This window comes from Octodon degus, unplaced genomic scaffold (assembly GCF_000260255.1).
Source record: "Octodon degus isolate 3935 unplaced genomic scaffold, OctDeg1.0 scaffold00146, whole genome shotgun sequence".
In the NCBI taxonomy this organism is placed as follows: Eukaryota; Metazoa; Chordata; class Mammalia; order Rodentia; family Octodontidae; genus Octodon; species Octodon degus.
Window position 1 is genome coordinate 4,977,664 of NW_004524722.1, and position 24,583 is coordinate 5,002,246.

Here is a 24,583-nt window from a genome sequence, read left to right on the forward strand (position 1 = left end):
GCTGAAGTTCATGTTAATCATAAATAGAAAATTTTTTTATTCCAATGTGATGTCTTACTTTTTTTTCTTGATTTACTGAATTTGCTAGGGAATTCATTAAAATGTCAAATAAAATTAATGCTAAATGATATTTCTGTATTATCATTCATATGGGGATAATATCAGTTTTTAATCATTTAATAGCATATTAATTATATTTGTGTTAATCAAAGTAAGCAGATTTTGTATTTATCTACTTTATTTAAAGTTGGTTTTAAAAATATTACACTTGAATGATAAATTTTATTCAATACTTTTTGTGCCTGCCTTGAAATTAGTTTCATTATTTGTTTTGTTTTGTTTTGTTTTCTATATTTTAAGGCAGGTTGTACAGGGTATTCAGGGTCTCACAACTAGATTGGACTTGTAGTGATTCGCCTGTTTACAGCCTCCCAAGTGCTGGCATTACAGGTACGCGCCACCACTTCCAATCTCAATCACCTTCTCAGCGCATCCTGGGGGCAACGCCAGCACAGCAGACCCCAGGGATCAAACATCCCAGGATTGAACCCCATCCCCTGCGCCTCCTTGCAGGCACCTTAATCCATTGAGCTATGTGGCCAACCCTAAAGTTTTCATTATAAAAAAAAATTAAATTTCAAATATACTAATAACTGATTCATCAACAAAAAACATAAAGAACTCTTGTTAGAAATTTATGAATGTAGTGTTTGTCAGACAGGAAAACAGAGCAGTAACACCTAGAGCAAAGGGGCCGTGAGAGGCATACAGGATGTACATCTTATGGACTATAAATTCCTTAGCTTCTTTCCATTCCAATTCCTAATCTTTTATAATTGCATAGCATTTGAGAGAGTTTTCCTTGTACATCTGTTCAAGTCAATAGCCAATGTAGCTGAGTTTAGTTACTTGAGAGGTTTTCATTAGCTCAATCATACCAATGAAAAAAATCAGCTAAAGACAACCATGAATCATTATATCATGTTACCACCAGGACACATGATTTCTAACTCTCACAATATTCCTTTATGTTAATAGTGAATACTACTTAATCTCAGGTATTTCTCACTAAGTGTACCTCTTTTATTGTCTTGGGATTTCACTGGCACGGTATTATACACAGCAATATCCCATCACCTTATATTCCCTGTGTCTACCCAGAAATACTGAAGAAGACAATCAGGTATCTTCCAAGACTTCCCAGCAGGATGATGTCCTCTGTGAACGACACAGCCTCAGCCTCGTACCCTTCTGCCTTCCTTCTGCTGGGGGTCCCAGGCATAGAAGCTTTCCATATCTGGATCGCCTTCCCTTTCTTTATTATTTATCTGGTAGCTCTTGTGGGGAATCTCATGATCTTATGTGTGATCAAGACTGAGCAGAGCCTTCATCAGCCCATGTACTACTTTCTTGCTCTTCTGTCTTTTATCGATCTGGGCCTCTCCACTTCCACCATCCCCAAGATGCTGGGCATCTTCTGGTTCAACCTGAGGGAGATCAGCTTTGAGGGCTGCCTCATCCAAATGTTCTTTATCCACACCTACACTGGAATGGAGTCAGTTGTGCTCCTGGCCATGGCAATTGACCGCTCTGTGGCCATCTGTTACCCACTCAGATATACCAGTATTCTTACCAATAAGGTGGTGGCCAGCATGGCCTCCTTTGTAGTGGCCAGACCAGTCCTCCTTGTGGCTCCCTTCTGTCCTCTTTTGAAACGACTGCCCTTCTGTGGACACCACATCATCCCTCACACCTACTGTGAACATATGGGCATCGCTCGTCTGGCCTGTGCCAGCATACGGGTCAATATCATCTATGGTTTATTTGCCATCTCAGCACTCATCTTGGACTTAATCCTTATTGCGCTCTCTTATGTTCAGATCCTCCAAGCTGTTTTCCGCCTTCCCACCAGGGACGCCAGGAGCAAAGCACTTAGTACATGTGTTTCACATGTCTGTGTCATCTTAGCATTTTACACCCCAGCACTTTTCTCCTTCATGACTCACCGTTTTGGTAGAAATGTTCCCCGTTACATTCACATCCTTCTGGCCAATCTGTATGTGGTTGTTCCTCCGTGTTTAAATCCAGTAATTTATGGAGTCAGGGCCAAACAAATTAGAGAAGGAGTTGTAAAAATATTTGTAAAGAAAGAGTAAATAAAATTTATTAAAATATATGCAAATTATTTCAGGTGCTTCTTCAACTTAGACATTTCTCTGGTGTCCCAAAATGACCTTGGTAAGTGACCCTACAAAAATTAGCTCAGACATGATTAACATACATGTTCATAACCAGTGTTTCCCTTATATAACTTATATCTTGACAATGGTATTTTTACAACAGGAGCAAGGAATATTTATATGTTGGATAAATAGAAACATTTTGGTGGTGTATAATTCTTCAGGAGCAGATCTATGAGCCAATATTTTCTAATTCTGCTATTTAACTATTTACCAACATAATTTTTATTATGTGATAATCCATACTTTCAATAGATTTATAGGCACCACATGTTATTTCTTCCTCATTTCTGTGTTTTAAACCAATTCCATGCTGCCAGGTCTTTACTGGTGCCAAAATCAGAGGCAGGTATTATATGAAAAGAACATTAGCTACTAAATTGCTTTATTATCTTATCCAGAAAATGACTTAAGGGATTTATGAAAGTTGCATACATAAATTAGATCATATGATCACAAGCTGCATTTAGGACACAAATACATGGTTAATTGTGGTATTTTAAAATTAGTCAATTAATTTCTTATACTATTACATATATTTTTCACATAACATAGAATCAGTTGTCAAACCTGCTAAAAATTCAGGAAGAGAGGAAGGAATTATCTGAGCCAGATTAGAGGCATATTTCCTTACCCTTGCTATACTTTCAGTGTTTTACAATCATCATAAAAGTTACTTTCATAATATAACATCATACTAACCAATCTTTCATTGTCTTTCTTCTATTCTTCAACACCAAGTTTCCAGGATATTGCCTGAGATTGCTTCTCAAATAAACTACCTTACATATATCTTTGCTTCCAAATTTAAGAGACTTATGTCTGAAACAGAATAAAAGGTTTCCAATCCTTGCAGTACATTTGGCTAATACTTGAAACCTATCATAATGGCATATAATTGACTGAAGGATGGTATACAGCGATAAAAGTTCTAATACTACAGAATTCTCTATTTTGACAACACTATTCTGGTAAAAACATATCATCTAAAATAGGATACTTAAATTCTTTTCTTTCTCTTTAGAAATACCTTTTTTTTTGCATCACATCTTATAATTTTCTATTTATTTCCATATATCATGAAATGAAAACTAAACTACTCATTGGTATCTAATAACAGGAATACACTGCTGTTCTCTGAGTTGGGTCACTTGCTTTCTAATATTAAATTTTTATTGGTATGTGATTAGAAGATATACTAATGCTGCTAGTGAAGAATTAATGGACTTACATGTGGCAGCATAATCATCTGTACTCCCACTGACCCTCTCGACGCTCCCGTTCCCTCATCAGATCCTCTTCCAATCTCCACAAGGACTGCTTCGTGTATCCTACCATCTCTCTTTCATCTTGATATTTAATTTATTTATAGTTTGCATTTCTCGCATAAGAAAAGCCCCTTAACATTTAACTTTCTGTTTAACTTAACAACATCTCCTCAAATTACATCCATTTTCCTACAAATAACTCAAGCTTATACTTCTTTAGGCCTTAGTAGTTATCTCTCTCGGTAACTATTTATTTATCTGTCTATCTGTCTGTCTGTCTGTCTATCTGTCTGTCTCTCTGTCTATCTATTTATCATCTATCTATCTATCTATCTATCTATAAATTTCTTTATCCATTCCTCTTCTAATAGGCATACAGGCTGCTTCTAAAGTGTAGTTATTTTCTTTTCTTATGTATTTGGTACAACATCTACAAGGTCTACAGGGTCTCACTATGTATATTGGGCTCTTAGTGATTCTCCTCTTTTCAGCTTCTCAAGTGCTTGGATTACAAGTGTGAGCCACCATGCCCAGTCTCAATCACCCTCTCAGGGTGCCCGGGGGTGGGGGGTTGGAGCCAGCATAGCACTCAGGAGACCAAACCCTGGCCAGTGAATTCTGCCAAACAGGCACTTTAGTCTGCTGAGCTATCTGGCAGGCTCTAAGTTTTTTTTTTAAGTTTATTTATTTTAACACCCACCCAAGCCCATACCCAGCTAATATGTGGGAGAGCTTCTGCCCTCCACTTGAGCCTGCTAGACCCCTGTGGACCCAGCCCAGGCCAGACGCATGAGTGACAACTTCCACCGTGCTCTGGGGACCCCTCCACCCCTCCAGAATCATCCCAGGCCCACTTGTGAGTGAAAACTTCCATTGAGCTCACTGGACCCCTCCAAACTGAGTCCAGACCTGGAATATACTCTTGGGGTGAAACTCTGCAGCTGAAGTCCCTGCAGAGAAGGTAGGGGCCAGAACAACCCAGCTAATCCATGAGCAGAACATCTTGCCAGAGGGGCACAAGAGGTTCACTTTCAAGGACTGCAACATGAAGAAGCTGAGTACAGCAGTCAGACCCAAGCCAGGCACAATTGGATGAATTCAAACTTTGTAGATCTGCACCAGAATTTCAGTAGGTGCCAAGGTTTTAACAGCACAAATGGTCTACAACAAAGATCAGAGGACAATGCTATACAAAATGACAAAGAGAAGGAGCAAAATGTAATCTCAGACCCTGAGCCCAACCAGAACAACTGCAGAATACACTAGCACAGAAGAAATTAGGAATCACACAGCTGAAATGTGTGAATTAATAGCGTCTGAAGTACAGAAACAACTTCAAAAAGGTATAGAGAAACTCAGATCAGAAATAAACTCTGAGCAGCTGGGGAGATGGCTCAGTGAAATAAGCGCTTCCTTGGCAAGACCAAGGGCCTGAGTTCAATCTCTGGTTCTGAAAAAAAAAAAGAAAAAAAAAGCATAACTTCTGAAATAAAAAAAGAACTCTGTGAATTAACAGTGTCTGAAGTAAAGAATCAAATGTAGAAATAAATAGGAGAAATAGGATCAGAAATAATCCGTGAAGTAAAAAATTGATAATTGCTTCTCAAGAAGACACTGATAAAAAATATAGAGATTAGAAAAACAATGGACTCCTTGAATGAGCAATATAGGAAAGAAATAGATCACATGAAGTGGAGTCAAAGAGATATAGAAGAATGTAAAATCTCAATCACAAGCTTGAAAAACTGTTTGAGTGAAAGTGAAGATAGAGTTTCAGATCTTTTTTTCTTTTTCTTTAAATTAATTTTCTTGAGAAAAAATTGCAATGTGACATTTTCAAAACAGCTTGGTAGGAGAGTTACAATAATTAATACATTGCATATTGTTTTTTTTTTAAACATTTATTTATTGTGTTTGTGTGTGTGTGTGTGTGTGGCCAGCTCAGCCCACCAGGGGGCGGGGCTGGCTGGCATGTGGTGCTGGGGGATCGAACCGCGGTCCCTGTGCTTTGCCAAGCTTGTTCCAAGTAGGTGCTTTAGACCACTGAGCCATCTCGCCAGCCCTACATTGCATATTGTTGTCTTTGTAGTAGTAATTCATACCACAAGATGCAGACATGATATCCTGTCCAAACACTATTAGTAGAAATCTTTCTTCTTGAATTAAGAAAAAGTAGCTATATATCTATCCTATTTTTGTATATACAGATACAAAATGATCATTCATTTATACCTCCTTTTTGTTTAGTTTTGTCAGAGAAAGGTATCCCATTGCTATTCAAATATTGTAGATTCATGAATTCAGCAAAATATTCCAATATAGTACAGCAGTACACAATAGTAGTGGGTTATCCGCAGTACCACCAATGTCCGAAGCTGTTGACTTGAGCCTTCAATAGCTCAGCATATTAACATGGGCTCACTTTTCATACCTCATTTCTACACTTTTGTACTGGATGGTTAAGACCAAGATAAAGCAAGACCTATATAACAAGAAATGCAACTTTTGCACCTGCCAAGTTCAGTCAAGTTCCCTTAGGACTTATCCCAAAACTCTGTACCTCAGTTTGTGGATCTTTTGTCAGTGTCAGCATTGTGGATGAGTCATGGTCATTGCTTGACCAGTTTGCTCTCTGTGAAAGCCTGAGAGAATGTTTCTCTCCATGTGACTCTCTTTAGGCACATTCTACATCATTGATCACTTTCTTCTGTCACCCCATAATCTCCTTGATCAGAAAATTGGGGACACAATTGAGTTAAATAATGTTACAATACAGGTTCTACAGTGTCCTGAGTCTTCATTGACCTTGAAAGGATAGAGCCAAAATGTTGGCTGTCTTTGTAGCCCTACTTTTTCTCTAATTTTGGTCTACAAATTTAAGTTGTTAACCCTCCAGTAGAGAAACTTTATGATATTATTACCCTATGATATAGGCAGTTGAGCTTATCCTCAATACCTGTCTGAACATCAAACTTCTTAAACATAGCCTGGAACAGGTATTTTCCATCAAGTATTGATATGTTAAACTTTAAAACAATACAGAATGTGAAGAAAAAAAGAAAAAAAGTCCTTAAAATAGGAATAAACAATTACATATTTCTGCACAGAAATTTAGAAATCTAACCATATACAGCCTTGTAGCAGGACAGTCCTGTGACATTTTTCTTCTTGTCTCTTGTCATTTATTACCCTTTTAAAAATTTTTTATTTTTTATTCTTTTTTCTTACAAAATAGTTTAATCAGTATTGTTAAAACTTAGACACTGCCAAGAAGTTTTTCTTTCTTTCTTTTTTTTCAAAATTGATTAATAGGACAGTTTCAATAATTAATACATTGTACATTGTAATCTTAGTGGTTATCCATAGTACAAGATGCAGATAGGATATCCTGTCCAAACACTATTAGTACAAATCTTTCATCACTATTAGTACAAATCTTTCATCTCATTGAATTAAGTGAAAGCAGCTGTATATCTATCCTAACTATTTTGCATATAGAGATACAAAGTGATCCTTTCTTTGTATCCCCTTTTTTTGTTTTGTCCTGTCAGAAATGGGTATTCCATTGGCAACTAAATACTACAGGTGTGTTAATTCAGCAAAACAATCCAACATAGTCCAGCAGTCCACAACAGTAGTGGATTATCCATAGAAGTTGTTGACTTGAGCCTTTCACAGCTCAGTGTATTAATATGGTTTTAATTTATATACCTCATTTTTATACTTTTCTGCTGGATGGTTAAGACCAAAATAAAGCAAGATCTATAGAACGAGAAATGTAACTTTTGTATCTGATAAGGTCAGTCAAGTCCCCTCAAGATTTATCCTGTAACCTTGTGCTGCACTTTGTAGATCTTTTGTCAGTGTCAGCCATGTGGATGAGTCACGGCCATTGCTTGACCAATTTGCTCTGTGCACAACACCAAAAAAACAATTATCATAAGAATTTGGCTGTATAGTAAGTATAATGGAAAGTCTCTGGAATGCTTTTTTATAAAGAGATATTTTAAAGCACATTATTGTGCTTTAATAATAGTCCTGTGTGTGCATGTGGCATAAATGAGGGGGATGGGTAGTTACTAAACAGTGTAAATGACTGATGAGACTTGACTTTGAGGAACGAAGTGAAATTTAAATTTTAAAGAAACTCAAATACTGATACATTTCTGAAGAAACTTGAGAAAAAAGGATTGGAGAAGGTCTTTGATAATACTTGAAAGTATTTTGTTATCTATTCTCCAAATCAACTAAGTTTTGAGAACTGAAACACAGACCAAATAGTAATGAGCTACAAAAAGCTGGGGAGTTTATAAAAACTAGGCCCTGGAAATAATATATCTAAATTTCATTCAAAAGTAAAGTTAGTGTTTGAGTTTTAGCTGAATGGAAGCAAGATTGCCTACTGTGTGGAAAGCAGTTGTGATTCAGGAATGGCATAAAAATAAATAGATAAATAAAACTTAAAATTTACCACATAATATTTGGAAATAAAGGTAACATTTATTATGCAATAGTAAGAATAAGAGTACACTAGTACTTGTAAGACCCATTCTTTCTCTGGTACTTCATGCTTTTCAAGATGAAAAAGTTGAGAAGTTATATTTACTTTTCATTTTTCTATTGTAAGAAATCTCTGTCTCTTAAATTATTAACGCTTCAATAATAAATCAGAAAGCCCTTGCTCTGAATGTGACCAATGTCCAGATATTTCTTAGTTCTTGATCCTGGGAGACACCTTTCTTGTGAAAACTGGAAAACTTTCTGCTCTGTTACAAGCCTTAAACCAGATGGTAAAAAAGCCTGAGGTGCAGGAGGATAATGAGACTCTAGGGGTAATGGAAAGAGAGTGCTGCTCTGGGGTCAGCCTAATCTCTAAAGACAGAAACGATGTTAGTATATACATGTGTTGAGAATTTTGGGTAAAAACCAACTGATACAACCAACCTGTTCATGTTCCGGACAAGCACTTAGTCCTTCAGGTAACTTTCTGCCTCTAAAATGGGTAGCTACATGGATGTCAACTACATAAGGAAAAATTGATGGAAAGGGGATTTTTCAACTTTGTTTTACTCAGTGACTTCTTTGACTATGAGTTATGCCTATATTTAGAAACTTTAAGTATAGGCATATTTAGAAGAAGAAGTAGTCAGACATGGTGACACATTTGTAATCCCATCCCACCACACTGGGCAAGTCACAAGTTCGAACCTAGCCAGAGCAATTCAACAATTTAGAAGAATAGAAAAGATTAGGAATTTTGCTCACTGGAAAGGCCATGGGTTCTACCAGCAGTATTGAGAGAATAAATATATGAGGGAATAAATTACGGAGGTTAGAAATCCATTTTTTTTACAGGGATTTACTTAATATCTTCAAGTATCCCTGGTTTCCAAGTTATTAGTGATCTAGGCAAGTTTGTACTCTTGATTTCTAGATTCTAGCCAATTGAGTTTAAACCAACATTCCTTCTTTTTTTGAATATGAAAAAGCATAACTTAAAGGCTACTTACTCATGTTTTTTCTATAAATTTTGGAGATTTTTGACTCATGTAGATAAAACAGAAAACACAAATGAATATTATTTCTTGAAAAAATTTAGCATCTGACCAAGTTGTCCAGGAAAGCAGCCTCTCCTATTTCAGGAAAAAGGTAAACCAGGCTCCTTTTTTCTCTTGGCCTTCCATAGAAATCATGTTCTTTTTTTCTTTTCTATTTTCTCACTAGGAATGAGACAACTCCTTCCACGATTGCAGTTAGATTATTTTTAAGACTAGGGTCATCAACCTTATAGCAGCTTATCCTTTAAAAGAAATGACTTTAAAGAAAACACCTCTCTCATTAAATTCCCAATACACACTAAAACAAGAAAAGTCGGTAATTATTACAAAAAACGTTTAAGCAATTTGTCCATTTGTATTTGCAAAAGTTCTGCAACTAGTATGTCATATTTGATAAATAGACTGTGGAAAAGGGCTATATTTAAAAAATGGTAAATGAATATAAAGAAATAGCTCTTGTCTTTCTGATTTTTAACTCTTCACTTTACATACTTGTTAAACACCAGGCAAAAAATTAGATAAAGATATAGAAAATTACATAGGGCCAGCAAATAGATCAGCTGAATAAAGCACCTGAAATCAGGCACAGAAGCAGGGGGTTTAATCCCCTGGCTTGCGGTGCTGGCCCTGTCCCCAGGGTGGGTTGAGACAGCAATTGAGACTGGGCATGGTGGCACGCACCTGTAATCCTGGCATTTGGGAGGCTGTAAACAGGAGGATCACCACGAGTCCAATCTAGTAGTGAGACACTACCCTGTAGACCCTTTCCTAAAAAAATATAAAAAATTACATACATAGTAGTACAATATCTATTTATAACATTAAATTTTTATTAACTTCTGAATAGCATTTTAGCTTGAGATATGTATTTCTTTTTCAGTTTTTATAATTTCTAGAAAGTTACATCAATTCAATAAATAAAATCAGTTGTTAGAAACATTTTCTACACACTTCACAACTTTCCCACTCTTTATATCAAAATATTATACATAATATTATTAAAAGGATTACATATATATGTGAAAGAAAATTCTTTTTCACAACAATGTTTTTTCCTTAACCCATTTTCATGTCTATTTTTACCATTTTGTTCATTAGTATCACTTCAACATAGTAAATAAATTTCAATGGTCCTCCTTTCTTTTTTCTTTATATAAGAACATTTCACCAAACATTTGTATGTTCTTAAAAATGTACTATATGTAAAAATGGAACAAGTACTTAACTAACATTTTTTAAGAAATTTATATCCAGAGGAAAAAGAAGAGATTTTTATTACTATTCATGCAGTATTTTCTTCTTCTAGAATGAATAGAGATGATCAGATGGGAGGAAATCTCTCTACTGGAGAGACTGGTATCAGTGTTTGGTTAGGGAGATGTTCAAGCAAAATTATAAATGATTCCAAAAATTAAAAAGTGATTAATAAAACTGAGGCTAAAGGTAAAATTTTATTTGTTGAATGAATTTTTATTGCTCTAAAATGTATATATGCATTGTATTGAAGGGTGTTCGGTGTGCAAATCATAGATGACTACTTGTAGTATAAAATAATCACATAGCGAAGTGGGGAGACCAGGATGCAAAGTGGGACAGGCCACAAAGCCAAAGCTCAAGGACTGTAGTTATCTTCATGGTTTTATGTATAAACTAGCCAGTTTCTGCATTTGATTGTAGACTGTGCTTTTTTTGCATTGCCCTTTATAATGAATTTTATATGTCTGTATTCTTTTTCTGATCTATAAATTCATGTGAGAACATCTTCTATCTTCTACATTATTTTATTCCACTCAGCATAGCTACTCTAAGGGCCATAACTCATATTGAGAACCAACACTCATGGCTATCTGTAGGAAAACTATTCTTTTCCAGTCTTCTCTAAGGGTGACACTAGGTGACTTCAAAAATTGAGGATTACTTAATATTTGGTGAAAGAGCAATTGAACCTAACATGAATACATTCTTCTTTATCAAATTCCATTGGGTAAATACAAATAGGAGCATGTGCTTGAAGGAGCATGATGTCTAAGCTTTGAGGCTGTGTGGCACTACACCAGGATGCACGTGGGGTAGATAGAATGAGAGCTCCTTGGAGCCATCAAGGTCCATACAACAATGGCTAAGTGTGACATGGTGAAGGAAGAGAACCAACTAAAGGAAACTTTCTAAACACGTTGATCTAGAAGTCAGGGAAGAGGAAAAAGATCGGTACTCTCTGTGTCTTTACCAAGAGTAAAATGGGGCCCTGGCATGATAGCACAGGAGGGTGAGACAGAAGTTCAACTTGGATAATTTACCAACTTAATGTGCCAGTTGAAAAGTACTGGAAATGAGGCTTGGTTGAATGACAGAGAGAGAGAGAGAGAGAGAGAGAGAGAGAGAGAGAGAGAGAGAGAGAGAGAGGTTGAAGGGGAGAGGAGGGAGGCTGAGAGATTGGGGAGGGGGAGAGGGAGAGATTCTGGCACTTTCAATTTTTTCTCATCAGATGGCTCTTCTTTAGGTTTTCATAATGGCTTCTGCTATCATGAATGCATTACAAGACTTCATGAAGCTATGGTTAGACAGCAGCCTAGGCATAGTACTTCTTTTCTCAGTACACAATGCAGTTGATGGTAACTTAAAGAAAATGGTTTAATGACAATAAAGGATGAAACCTTTCCATCATCCAGCCATACTTTTTTCAACAGGTACCACAAACAGCCAAAGGAACACAAAATATCAGCATCTATAAAACCCATGAACATGTCATATTTGAACCCCAAAACTGTACACTTGATTGGCATTCCTGGACTGGAGCATGTGCAATTTTGGATTGGATTTCCTTTCTTGGCTGTGTGCATAGTGGCAATTTTGGGAAACATCATTTTACTGATCATCATCCCTGCGGAACGGAGCTTGCACCAGCCTATGTACATCTTCCTGGCCGTGCTAGCAGCCACTGACATAGGACTCTGTGCAGCCATTGCTCCCAAGATGTTTGCCATCTTCTGGTTCCGATCTTATTCCATGGCCTTTGATGCTTGCCTAGCCCAGCTGTTCTTTATCCATGCCTTGCAGTGCATGGAGTCAGGCATTCTGTTGGCGATGGCCTTTGACCGCTACATTGCTATCTGTGATCCTCTGAGACACACCTCCATCCTCACTCCTTCCGTCCTGGGGCGTCTGATGGGAGTGGTGGCTGTCCGAGCTGCCGTGCTGGTGGGCCTGCTTCCTGTGCTCATCAGAAGGCTGCATGTGTTCCACTCCGTGCGCATTGCCCACTCTTACTGTGAGCACATGGCTGTGGTCAAGCTGGCTGCTGAAGATACCCGAGTCAACAAAATTTGTGGTCTTTTTGTGGGCTTCAGCATTTTGGGATTTGACATGATTTTGATCCTTATATCCTATGGCCTGATTTTTCAGGCTGTTTTCCGTCTACCCCAGAAGGAAGCACGGCTCAAAGCATTTAACACATGCACAGCTCATATTTTTGTCTTTCTTGAATTTTATATTCTTGCCTTCTTTTCCTTCTTCAGCCACCGGGTTGGCCATGTTGCTCCCCCAACTCACATCCTTCTGTCTACCATCTACCTCCTGCTGCCACCTGCTCTCAACCCTGTAGTCTACGGGGTAAAAAATATGGTAATTCGCAAGCGTGTGGCCCAGATTTTTCTTCTGAATCATGGATCCCAACAGTGATTGTTGAATATTCATGACCAAGAAGAAGATGATATTATTTTTAAAGGACTGTGACAGTATGGGCTCTACGTGTTGTTATTGTGTCATCATTCTAGAATGGAAAACTATTTCCAAATTTATTTCTCATCAACATAGAAAGACTAATATCAATATCTAATGAATTATACTTGTTTATTCCTTTTAATGTTTTCAATTATTTTATAATATTTTACATATTGAGTTTAAATTCTTTGTTTAATGAATGTTAAACTATTTTGAATATGTGCATTTTCAATAATGAATTAATTTTAATCATTGACTTTGTTATATCTCGTATTTTTCCATATTTTTAATTTTCTTTAATTAAAACTAAAGTCAATGTTCTCTTTGCTTTTTATCTATCTCTTGACTTAACAAGATAAAAATTCCTGATTTCCAAATACTTAAACTTTTAGATAAATATCATTGTTAAGTTTAAATTTAATTTCGTTGTTTTTTATGTATTTAATACAGGGGCAATAGCGTCTACAGGGTCTCAATACATAGACTGGACTCATAGTGATCCTCCTGTTTTCAGCCTCCCAAATGCTGGAATTACAGGTGCATACCACCATGCCCAGTCTCAACTGCCATCTCAGTGCATCCCGGAGGTGGGCTGGCACTGCATGCTGGGAATCGAACCCTGCCAAAACAGGCACTTCAGTCTCCTGAGCTATCTGGCCAGCCTTTAATTTCATTGATTTGAGGGGATAGTTTCAGATATATCAATATCTCAACACCTTAAATGTGCTAGGATTTGCCATTTGATAAATTATGACATCTCTCTTACCTGTTTTTAAAATTCATATGTATTATTTACAAGTCTATTCTACTGTAAGTATATGTAAAGCAGTAAGTGGTCAACTTATATCTTAAGACATAAAGGAAAGAATAGAAAATAATAAGTAATTGAATAGCAAGTAAATTGAATTGTGGAAGTGACAATGATAGGCTAGGAATCAAATAAATGTGAAACAAATATTTTGGGAAAGCATAAATTCATATACAGAGACAGGCAGACAGACAGACAGACAGACAGACAGACAGACAGATAAAGACAGAGACAGAGACAGGGAAAGTGATATAAAGAAAGCTACTATTGCGTACCACATAAATTAAAACAAAACTAATAACTTTGGTGAAGAGATGACAGCAAAATAAATCAATGCTGTAAATAAAATGAGCACAAGTTTTGAAGAATACAAATTTCAAACATTCAAAAGAAATACAGTAATACCTCAGGTAAGCTACATTTCTGTTCTAGAATAATTTTTTTCACAAAAGAAGTACAGTGGACCCTTGGGTTATGACTGACCTGCAAAACAATTTGGGTTATGACTGTGATTTTAGATTTAATTTATGACCAAAGCCTTGAGTTTTGCAAGCTCCTTGTGCTCTTCGATTGTCTTGGATACAGAGGTAACTCTTAAAGAGTTCTAGAAGTACCATTACAGCATCCTTTCCTGTTGAAAGGAAGGAAATTATGAAATCCTGAGCCAATGTCTCTCCAAGGACCCTGCGATCTGCCTGTGTACATGAGGGAGACTTTGGAGGCTCTATAGAGGAGCCTCAGCCTCCCACTGACAAGCTGAGTTACAACCAGCCTCCAAAATGAATTGAGTTTCTAAGTCTAAGCTATAGTTCATTTGGAAAAATTTTGCTTGCATTCATGAATTCTGGATCAGGTTGTAAAAAGAGCTCTGGCTATTTTCCTTGTATGAACATAATAGTCACCATTTTCCCCAGAACCATGGAATGAGTTAAACTCATGAACCAAGGTATCACTCCATGTATATCAACTGGATCATTATCACTATAAGGCAGTGGATCTCTTATACTAAAACTTGTTCATGGGCCAGCAAGATAGCTCAGTGGTTTAAAATGTCTGCTTAGGCAAGCTTAGGCAAAGTGCAGGGACTGCAGTTTGATCCCTGGCACCACATGTCATGCCAGCCCAACTCCAGAGTGGAGTGAATTGGCTGCAAAGTAAATAAATTAATTAATGAAATAAAACTTTCTCATAAGTTGAAGTTACTTTCCTTTGAGAATTGCATCAAATATTTAAGGAAAAACAATAAACACTCTCAAAACAAATCTTTTCAGTCAGTATAGCAAAATACTAGCTTCAATTTATTATAGTAAATTGAATATTTCTTTGATTACAAAAACTGTTGTTTACATTATAAACCACATATCCATTATGAAAATGCCTAACAGAATGTTAACAAATCAAATCCACAAAAAATAATGTGACAATAAATGTTCCCAAGTATACTCTATGTAGTAGTAATAGATCATTTTTTGTCTTTTACATTAACAAATTTAACTATATAGTTAGAGACATAAAAATAGACAACCATTCTAGGATATTTAAAATATTAAATTCAACAGGACTCAGATATATTCAAGTCAGATTCTATGAAAAACTCTTGCCTCACTTCTCAATTAATGGCAAAGTTTGAACACTTGTCCTTAAAATCTAAAACAATTCCAGGAAGACTTTTAAAAATCACTTTCATGGATAGTTTGTTTGAGATCTAAGCCAGGATGCTGAGGAAAATAGGCAAATAGAAAAAAAAATAGAAGGAAAAATTCCTTGTGTATTTGCAAATAACTTTATCCCCAAATCAGTATTAGAAGATTCCAAAGGTTGTCCAAATAGTGAATGCTACATTCTCAGATTCATTAAATCCCAACTGCTGTGCCATAAAGAAGAATAAATAAGAGATATCTGTAAGATGAGGCCATAGGGCCAAGCAAAATACACCAGACAAAGAAGATGATGTATCATATGGTTCCTATCACTGAGACAGTTCAAACATAAATAATTTAAAGAACAAACTAAAAGAGATATGCATGGGTAGACTGTGTGAAGATGGGGGAGTAAAAATGATTGCACTATATGTACCATCGCCCTGTGATGAATATAATTTTGTGTATTGCAAATATAAATATCACTAAAAATTTACCGAGTTCCAGAAAAAAAATGTACAGAAGATTGTCATTAAAGAGGTATAAATGCTGTTTCTCTATGTTTTTATTTTGGAACTCTCAGAGTACTTACCTGTTTCAGCCATTAATAGCAATATTCATCACGTTGGTAGTAATATTGTTGCAGTATTCTATGGCACAATTATGATAACAGTGTATTTCCAAGAATAAATGCTGGTTTGGTTCTTTCAAATGTGTACTTGCTAAATTCTTCTAAAAAGACTTTTATTTTCAGTCTGAAAGTTCTCAATCTCAGATTTTCTTTTCTTACATTACAAGTGATCTACAGTCGTTGCTAGAGAATGACTTGATATTTCCCTGTTCTCACTATCTCTGATAAAAACTAAATATTTTAGATCTAGGAGCCTTCAAGGGATGAGTACTTCTTCAAAGCAAGGACTTGCCCCAGAAGTGTGGTGTCCTTCCTCTCCAGGCGCCAGATCTGCAACATCCACCCGGAACCCACTCAGACTCAGTGAAAAATCAAAGAAGGGAGGGGAGATAATGAAAGACCTATAGTTCCTAATACTTTTCCACATGCTCCTTTCCATAGTATCTATACTAAGGCTTTTCCAAATATAAAATCCTCTAGAAAAGATCTGTTCTATCCATCGTGTTTATATTACTGGTAAGTACCCATTTGTCTGAGAGTGTCTTCTCCTTGTGCTGCAGTATCTACACAGCTAGAGATTCTTTTCCTTTTTTTTTTTTTTTTTCTTCAGAATCGGGGATTGAACTCAGGCCCTTGCGCTTGCCAGGGAAGCGCTTATTCCACTGAGCCATCTCCCGGACCCCTTTTTCTTTTTTATTTCTTTTTTTCTTTTTTGTAAATTTATTTATTTTTTTTCAATTGATTATGAGTTGATTTTATTTATTTATTTATTCATTTATTCATTTATTTACTTTTGCAGAGCCAGGAATTGAACTCAGGCCCTTGTGCTTGCCAAGGAAGCACTTATTCCACTGAGCCATCTCCTCGGCCTTTCTAGAGATTCTTAAGTGTAGAAAACTTTAGAGGAAAAAAAAAAAACATTAAAACATATCATTATATATGCACCAATTCTCAAGGTTGAATGAAATAACTATGTACTGTAAATGTGTCGTAATAAAAGTTAAACATATTGAATGTAAGCAGTAGAAAAAAATAACTAATGTGATTATTAGCTAAGACAATCTTACATCTCTCCACAACTAAAGTTTCTTCTGCATGGACAGCTTCTTTACCTGAACTCAATATTTTTTTTCTTTATAAATAAACCTGAAATTTAACATTAGTTTTGTTTTTTTCAAAGGGAATACAAAAAGGGTATGTATAAATAAATAAATAAAGCATTGGAAACAATTCAGAATTTCACTAAACAAAATAATAGAAATTTGATGATGCTTGTTATATTGCATAAATGTTGTCTTCAAATTAGCTTAGATTACCAGGTAGAAGTAATACACAGTTGTTAAATTAAAAAAAAATATTGTTACATGATTTTCTTTTTTTGTTAATTTGTTTTTGAGACGGTGTCCCACTGTGCCATTTAGGTTGAGCTCACTTTGTAGTCCAGGCTGCTCTTGACTCACAATGACCCTCTTGCCTTAGCCGTGCCTGTTGCATGATTATTTTAACAACAATTTACAGTATACACTTACCAAATGGAGCTACATTATCCCCACTGACAATAGAATATTATTCAATAACAATGCATGGTGTTAACTTAGTATCTAAAAATTCATAAAGCTTAATAATTATAATAGCAATGGAAGACAGGATACAGACTTGGACGATGTAAAAAATAAAATTTGAAGAATTTATTAATGGAAAATGAGAAAGAACTAAGGTAGCAAATTCTATTGGGGCTAAAATGAAATTAATCGTAACAGAAAACAGTCACAGAAAAAACAGACTAGAAAAAAAGCAAAATATAAGAAATGAAGGAGGAAAGAAAACGACAAAAGGAGAAAAAACACAGAAAAGACAGAGATGCCCCCCAAAAAAAATAAAAAAGAAAAAAATCAATAATTTTGATTCAAATGTAATTCCTCTGTGTTTTTGAATGAGTAATTTATTTCTAGGCTGTGCAGCAGACCACAGTTTCTTTCCACTTTTAGTGCCTGTGCGTTAGTGTGGTGCTCCTTCTGCACCACAGTCTTCTGTGGTCATTTACTCCACACTGTGTTCATTTGCCAAGCCAAGCCAGGGCCTTGTTCACGTGAGCAGAGAAGAAAAACAATTCTCCATGTGATCTCTGCTGAAAGTGGGCTGTGGGATGGGGGTGGAGCAGACTGTTGGACTGAACAGCGCTGAGCCTAGCTCCCAGCCTCTCCCTCTTGTCCCCGGGGGCTGGTTCCCAGAGACTTGCTGTGGGAGGGTAACCGTGGAATCCCTGAAGCTGCTGGCCAGGTCTGTCATTCTCCCTGGGTTTTCTGCCTCTCTGAGTTTTGGTCTCACCCACAATCAGGTGGGTCAGCTGATCACTATCTCTGCCACTGTACAGCTAGCAGGAGCAACATGTAGAGTGGGCAGATGGTCACGACCAAGCTGTGGGTGACAGCTGTGGGTGCTCTGACTCCGTGGTGAAATTTCAACTTTGTTGGGTTTACTGAAATTTTATTTAAGAAGAGATAGTCCAGGTTTGAAAAGTTTTGTGAGAAAGATGTGGACAGATGGTCAGAAGGAGGAGCGTTTTAGCAGTTTTGGTAGACGTATCTGATCCTATTGTCACAATGTCTGTAATGACCTCCGCTCATAGCTCACTCCCTGAAACCCAACCTTTTCTATATCTGGAACACTAATGTCTTTTGAGGGTGAGGAGAACTCATTTTCAATACGTTACTCTTCAAAAAACCTAGATTTTTGAACAAAGATTAGATTCATTATGCAGTTGTACTAGTATGAGCAACACTAATGTATTCATAAGAAGCACTCTTTCTGTACTACTTTAATTTCATTTATTTATTTTATTCTTTCAGTACAGGGTCTAGCTATGCAGATCAGACTCATAGTGTTCCTCCTGTCTCAGCCTCCCCAGCTCTGGGATTACATCCCTTACATTTATTTATTCTTTTGGCTACAGGCCTCAAAAGACCCTGATGTGGGGGGCTGGGGTGATGGCTCAGTAGAATAAGCACTTCGCTGGCAAGTGTAAGGGCCTGAGTTCAATTTCCGGTTCTGGAAAAAAAAACAAAAAATAAAAAACAAACAAAAAAAAAAAACCCTGATCTGAATGTGAACTAAGATTTTCTGGTTCTTATTTTGAGGAGATTTCATTATTCTAACAATTAGAAAATTTTCACATTTCTGTTATAGCCCTGAGACCAGCTTGCTCCTGGTTAAAAAAAAAAAAAAAAGAAAAAAATATATATTTGATCTGAACTGCAGAAGGACAATGATGCTCCAGGAGTCTCGGAAGGATAATGATGCTCCAGGGGCCTCAGAAGGATAATGATTAAGCTCCAGGATTAGTTTGACCTAAAAAGCCAGCAGAGATGCAAGTATAAACACACGCTGGGTTGGTTCCCTTTAAAGATGGTGTACGAGTGGGAACAAATTTGTGCCACCAAACTACTCATGTGCCTGACCCGTCCTCTATTCCCAAGGTAAATTCATAACTCTAAAATTGCTTGCTGGGAGTGATGACTGGTATTTCAGAAAAAAAATAGAGAGGAAAGGCGTTTTAAATATTGCTTTTCTTAATGACTTATTCAGCCATATTTTTCTTATGGATTTATGATTATTATTTTGAAAAAGCTAAAAGAATCATATGTGATGCCACATGCTTGTAATTACAACACTGTGTGATGCTCACAACTTCAAGCTCAAATTGGAAACTCAGTGAATTAACTGAGTTAGGGATTCATAGCCTCAAATTAAAAACAAAACAAAGCCAGGCATGCTGGAACCTTTCTATAATCCCAGAACTCTGAAGTCTGAGGCAGGGATTAGGACGAGTTCTAGACTAGATTAGGTTTACCTCGTAAGTTCAAAGCCAGCCTGAACTACATGATGAGATAACAGCAGCAGCAGCAGCAACAATGCAAGCAAAATCAACAAGCTGCTGAGTATTTAGCTCAGTGCAAGAGCCCTGTGGAAAAAATGAGAGGTGAAATTAGTTAAATTTAAAGTACAAATATTTCTATACACAATTAGTTCATATAGTCATGTATTTCTGCTTGCCAACTAGCTACTGATTTGGGTGAATCTGTATCCAAACTTTCTAGCTTATGCTGAAAGGAACTCCAATTAATCTCTTACTTTTTTGATAATAAAAAAGGACAATTTAGAAGCACTCTACTGTTGCTTTTTCTATAAATGCTGCAAGTGTTTAAGGAACGTAGATAATAAGGAAAAGACAAAAGAGTCTTGCCTGAAAAGATTTAGTGTCTGATAATTATTTAACAGCTCATTTTTTTTCCTTCAGAACAAAAATAACTCCACAATTCTTCCACTCCTCCTTCATTTAGAAATCAGGTATTATCAAGCCTTCTCTTTTGCCTTTCCAGCTTTATCAGTAAGCATATAAGTGCCTTCACAGCAGTTTGAGTCTTTTAAAAAAGCTAAAACCATCAAGTCATTAGCTTGTTTTCCTTTATAGAAACAAGAGTCAAGGAAATAAACCCAGTGGTAGATTTCTATATACTCCCAAAGCTAAGAAAAATTATTGCATTTTTTTCTTAAGCACTTTGTCCTATTTACTTCAAAAAAGCCAAGAGCAGGATGTCTCTTTTCTCAGTTCTAATCATTCAATGACTGCTTGGAAGAGGTTCAACAAGATGATGCAGGAAGTTCTTCACTTTTAGAACTTTAAACATTCCATGAGTGTTTTTCACTTCTATTTGTACTTTGCTGTGGTGTTATTTTTTCACTCCTGACTATTGTAAAGCTTGTTTCTGCTTTGAAAAAATTTCAGGCTTTCAAAAGCTATCAAAGTAGTATATTCATAAGACATAATATACTGAATTATTTCAGATACTCTTTCACAAATAATATGATTGTGGTAAGGGAAGCAAGTGCCTTTAATTTGCAGATAGATAGACTGTGATAAGTGTATGACTTCATATGTGGTAGGCTTGCCCTGAGCAATAGGGCCCTAGTATCCATTGGATCACTAATGCTTGACACGAAACACTTGCTGAGCAGCAGGCAAGTGGTTTGATACAGGCATTATCATCAAACAGGGTGGAGCGAGTTCATAATCTGTTAATGCCTTTAGAAAATATGGCAATTACTCAATAACTGATTTAGCCCAAGAAGTCCCTTTTTTCATTCAGCATCTGTCATTTCAGGACTATCACTTTCATCAGTATTAGAAACACTGTCCATTTACTTTCCCATTTTTACCACCCCGTAACCCAGATACTACATGTATGTATAATAAAAATTCTTTTTTTCACAGTAATATTTATTTCTTAAGTCATATGCATGAATTTTTTGACCACAGTTTGTTCACTGGTATTATTACAAGATTAGCAAAATGTTCAATCTTCTTTTCTATTATGTAAAAATTGTGGTACAAAAAATTTCAGGTTCTTAAAATTGTACCTCATGTCAAATTTAACCTGCCTCTCAACTCACATTTCCAAGAAGTTCTCATTCAAAACCACAGATTTCCACTGCAATTCAAAACTTGTTTTTTTTTAAATGTTCTGTGTTGCATTGTGCTGTGTTGTGTTGTGTTATGTTTTCCTCTCCAGGCTGTGACCATAAAACATGAAATCTCTATGATTAAAGAGTTTATAGACAGTGTTCAGATAGGAAGCAACATTACTGAAGTGAAATTCACAATGCTCCTAAATATTAGGAAGCGAATCACAAAAGTAACATTGAAGAGAAAAAGATGTTCTCAAATGAATTTCTGTCTCTCTAAAATGAATGTAGCCACTATTTTTAGAGAGTCTTCCAGATTTAAACTATAGCAAATTATAATATTGTATAAAGTTAGGAAAGGGAGAAATTAGATATTTCTGTGCAAATCAGGTGTTAAAACTTTGCAAGGGGTCTATGCTCAGGCAGTTTAATGAACCATTGACTTTGAGCCTTGTGTAACACACACACACACACACACACACACACACACTCCAATTCAACTGACACAGTTCTTGAAATAATTGATTTGATATAACCTGAAATTGAGTAATAAATTCAAGACAGAAGGAGTAGTGTATGACGGTGTTTATTACAAATAGTATAAAAACTCAGACCCACCAAGAGGAAAAAGAAGTCCAGTCCAAGTTTTTGTCCAGTCCTAAAGCTTATATGGATAAGCAGAGCACCCAAAGGGACCTGAATTTAAAAAGATTTCAAAAAGAAAACACACTTTAAGCAAACTTGATCTCTCCAAGTCCAGGTATAGGAAGGGATGTTAAAGTCTAACTTAGCATATTTGGTATAATAGTTTTCTTCCTGAAGGGAAAAGTCTTCATCTCTGTGTTCTCATCTTAACTTTTGTATCTCCATCCTTGGATTAGCTACTTAAGTGAGTTTGTAACCTGGGTGGGTTATTTCATTTTTAAGCTGAAGGGCTGCTTGCATAATTTTTCCTCCAATTCTACCTGTGGTTTCTCTAACTGCCTCCTTATCATAACAAGACTGAGCTACTACACAACTGTAAGGTATATCTAAATCCGATATTTCCTATCAGGAATAAAAAGGTCACTACCTTTAACTATTGAACTCAAAAACATCACTGTTTCTTATAAAACAGCATCAAAACTTTTGACATAAGGCCCATGAATTCCTACCAGTGAATATTACTCATTTTCTCTAAAAGATTCTGAGTCACCTTGTTATGTAAATCTACTTATCTACTTGTCACTTTATCTAAATCTAAATGCCTTATTTCTATAAGGCAGAGAAACTTACTTTGAAATTCCAATTGGATGCATGATTTTAAGCACAGCATAGTTGATCTGGGAAAACCTACAGGTGCCAAAAGAACCAGGAGAAGAAAGCCTTTGATAATCACATTTGTTGCCTAGGCTTCTTTCCATAGCCTCCAGCTCTTATTAAAATCTCAGTCATCCACACTGACTAAAATATTCCTCTCTGAAAATTTGCCAACTGGGCTGTCCCTTTCATCAAGGTACTGTAGTCTAAATTCTTTTTTTCTACCTGGTTATCTTTTGGCAAATTGTTTTTATGATCTGACTCATTCGCCTTCTGTGAGCCTTCTTATCCAAAACAAACTAGCCAGTTTTTGTTTTCAATGATACACATTTTTCATTTTAAATTGTCCATTTTTATGAATTTTGTATCTTAACATATTTTTAAATCTGAGTAAATCTGGCAATAGCGTCTTCTCTCTTTCACATCATCTATTCCACAAATGTCTCATGGTGGTCAACTTCCAAGTATAGAAATTTCAAATTCCAAATTCATATTTCAAATCCCCGTGACTGTCTCTGGAAGGACATTATCTTCTTCAAATCTTCTCTATGGGCATAGTTGGTACCTTTTGATGTGTAAAATTATTCAATATTTCAATGAAGAAATGAATGAATGCAAGGTGACTGAATTCATTTCCAAACCATTCCATTTGAGAACAAATGCCAGTGGCTGCCAAAGAAAATAACAAAGACTCTTATAGGAATGCATACTGATACACACAGTGTTACTAAAACACTGCTTCTCCTGAGACAAGGCTAAAGGAAAAATCTTAAATATGATAAATTGGATTGATCTCTAGAAGTGGACCAAAGAGAACAACCTAATGGAAGATTTTTAAGCACATTAATCCAAAGGAGTCAGAGTGTTATAGAAAAATATAACTTCTTACATCAAATGTGCTGAGTTCATGGTCTTATATCATCAAGGAATGAAATCACTAGTGACAGGAAGTTAGGAGAGTTTTATTTTAAATAATGGGAATATGACACCTCCTAAATTTCTAGGAGAGACCTTAGTACTTCACTAAGGTTCTTTGACATGGGTGATTTATACAGAAAAGTGACAATGTGGGTCAAACTACAATCACCTGATCAGATCACAATTACTGCATAGCTATTTAGCTAATCATGATGCAATAGGGGATTGAGTCATGCAGTAAGGGTACATGGAAAGAATAAAGACATTCTGGGAAAGGAATGGATTAAGATGCTCTGGTCAGCCACCTGGGCACCTGATGCCTCTATGTGCTTACTGCACCAGGGATATTAAATGTGGCATAATCTCAAGTTACCACTTATTCTCTAGGGCATCATGAAACACTGATCACATGTCTTCACCCTGTGCTTCCAGCCACAATCTCGATGCCAACATTTGTGGTGACTCATTTGATGAGCTAGTCATCTTATGACTGATTCTTAATTTTTAGTTGAAATCTAGATGGAAGCCTTCTTAACCTCACAACTCCTGCATTCTGCAAGCACCTAAAGTCAATGCCACAAGGATGAAGCCAAGGTCTTCTGCCTGCTGGAGCAGTATCCAAGCTTTCTTCATTCTTGGCTGGTCATTCAGGTTGAGTGTCTGGATTGCTGAGCACTCTGAACTTGATTAAAAGGAATGAATCTCCATATTGGTACCATTCTGGAACCTGGTGTGGCCACTGGCTCCATTCTGGAATGTGGGGTTCTGTAGCTTTCCCCTGAAAGCAAAGTCTCTCACAGTTGCAGTTACTTATCACAAAGGAAACCTGAAAACATCACTGTTCTTAGTGTTTTTAAGGCAATTTAAACCAGAAATGTTGAAACAGATTTTTACCTGTTGCACGTTGGTAGTAAGAGTTTTCCTTGATTGTTGGCTTCTGTTACCATGACAAGTGCTGTACAATCTCACTTTAACCAGACCAAACTGCTATAAGAAGCAGTGAAATTCTTTGTTAAATGCATAATGACCAAAAAAAAA

At 36.3% G+C, this 24,583-nt stretch overlaps 2 protein-coding genes across 2 annotated transcripts; both read left to right on the forward strand.

Moving 5' to 3' along the window:
- Nucleotides 1–1,211: 1,211 nt before the first annotated feature.
- Nucleotides 1,212–2,156, forward strand: LOC101572079 (olfactory receptor 52E4-like). The gene has a single exon (XM_004641991.3). The coding sequence runs from the start codon at nucleotides 1,212–1,214 to the stop codon at nucleotides 2,154–2,156; it is 945 nt and encodes a 314-aa protein (XP_004642048.3).
- Nucleotides 2,157–11,700: 9,544 nt separating this feature from the next.
- On the forward strand, nucleotides 11,701–12,744 carry LOC101589866 (olfactory receptor 52A1-like). The gene has a single exon (XM_004642091.3). The coding sequence runs from the start codon at nucleotides 11,701–11,703 to the stop codon at nucleotides 12,742–12,744; it is 1,044 nt and encodes a 347-aa protein (XP_004642148.3).
- Nucleotides 12,745–24,583: the final 11,839 nt, after the last annotated feature.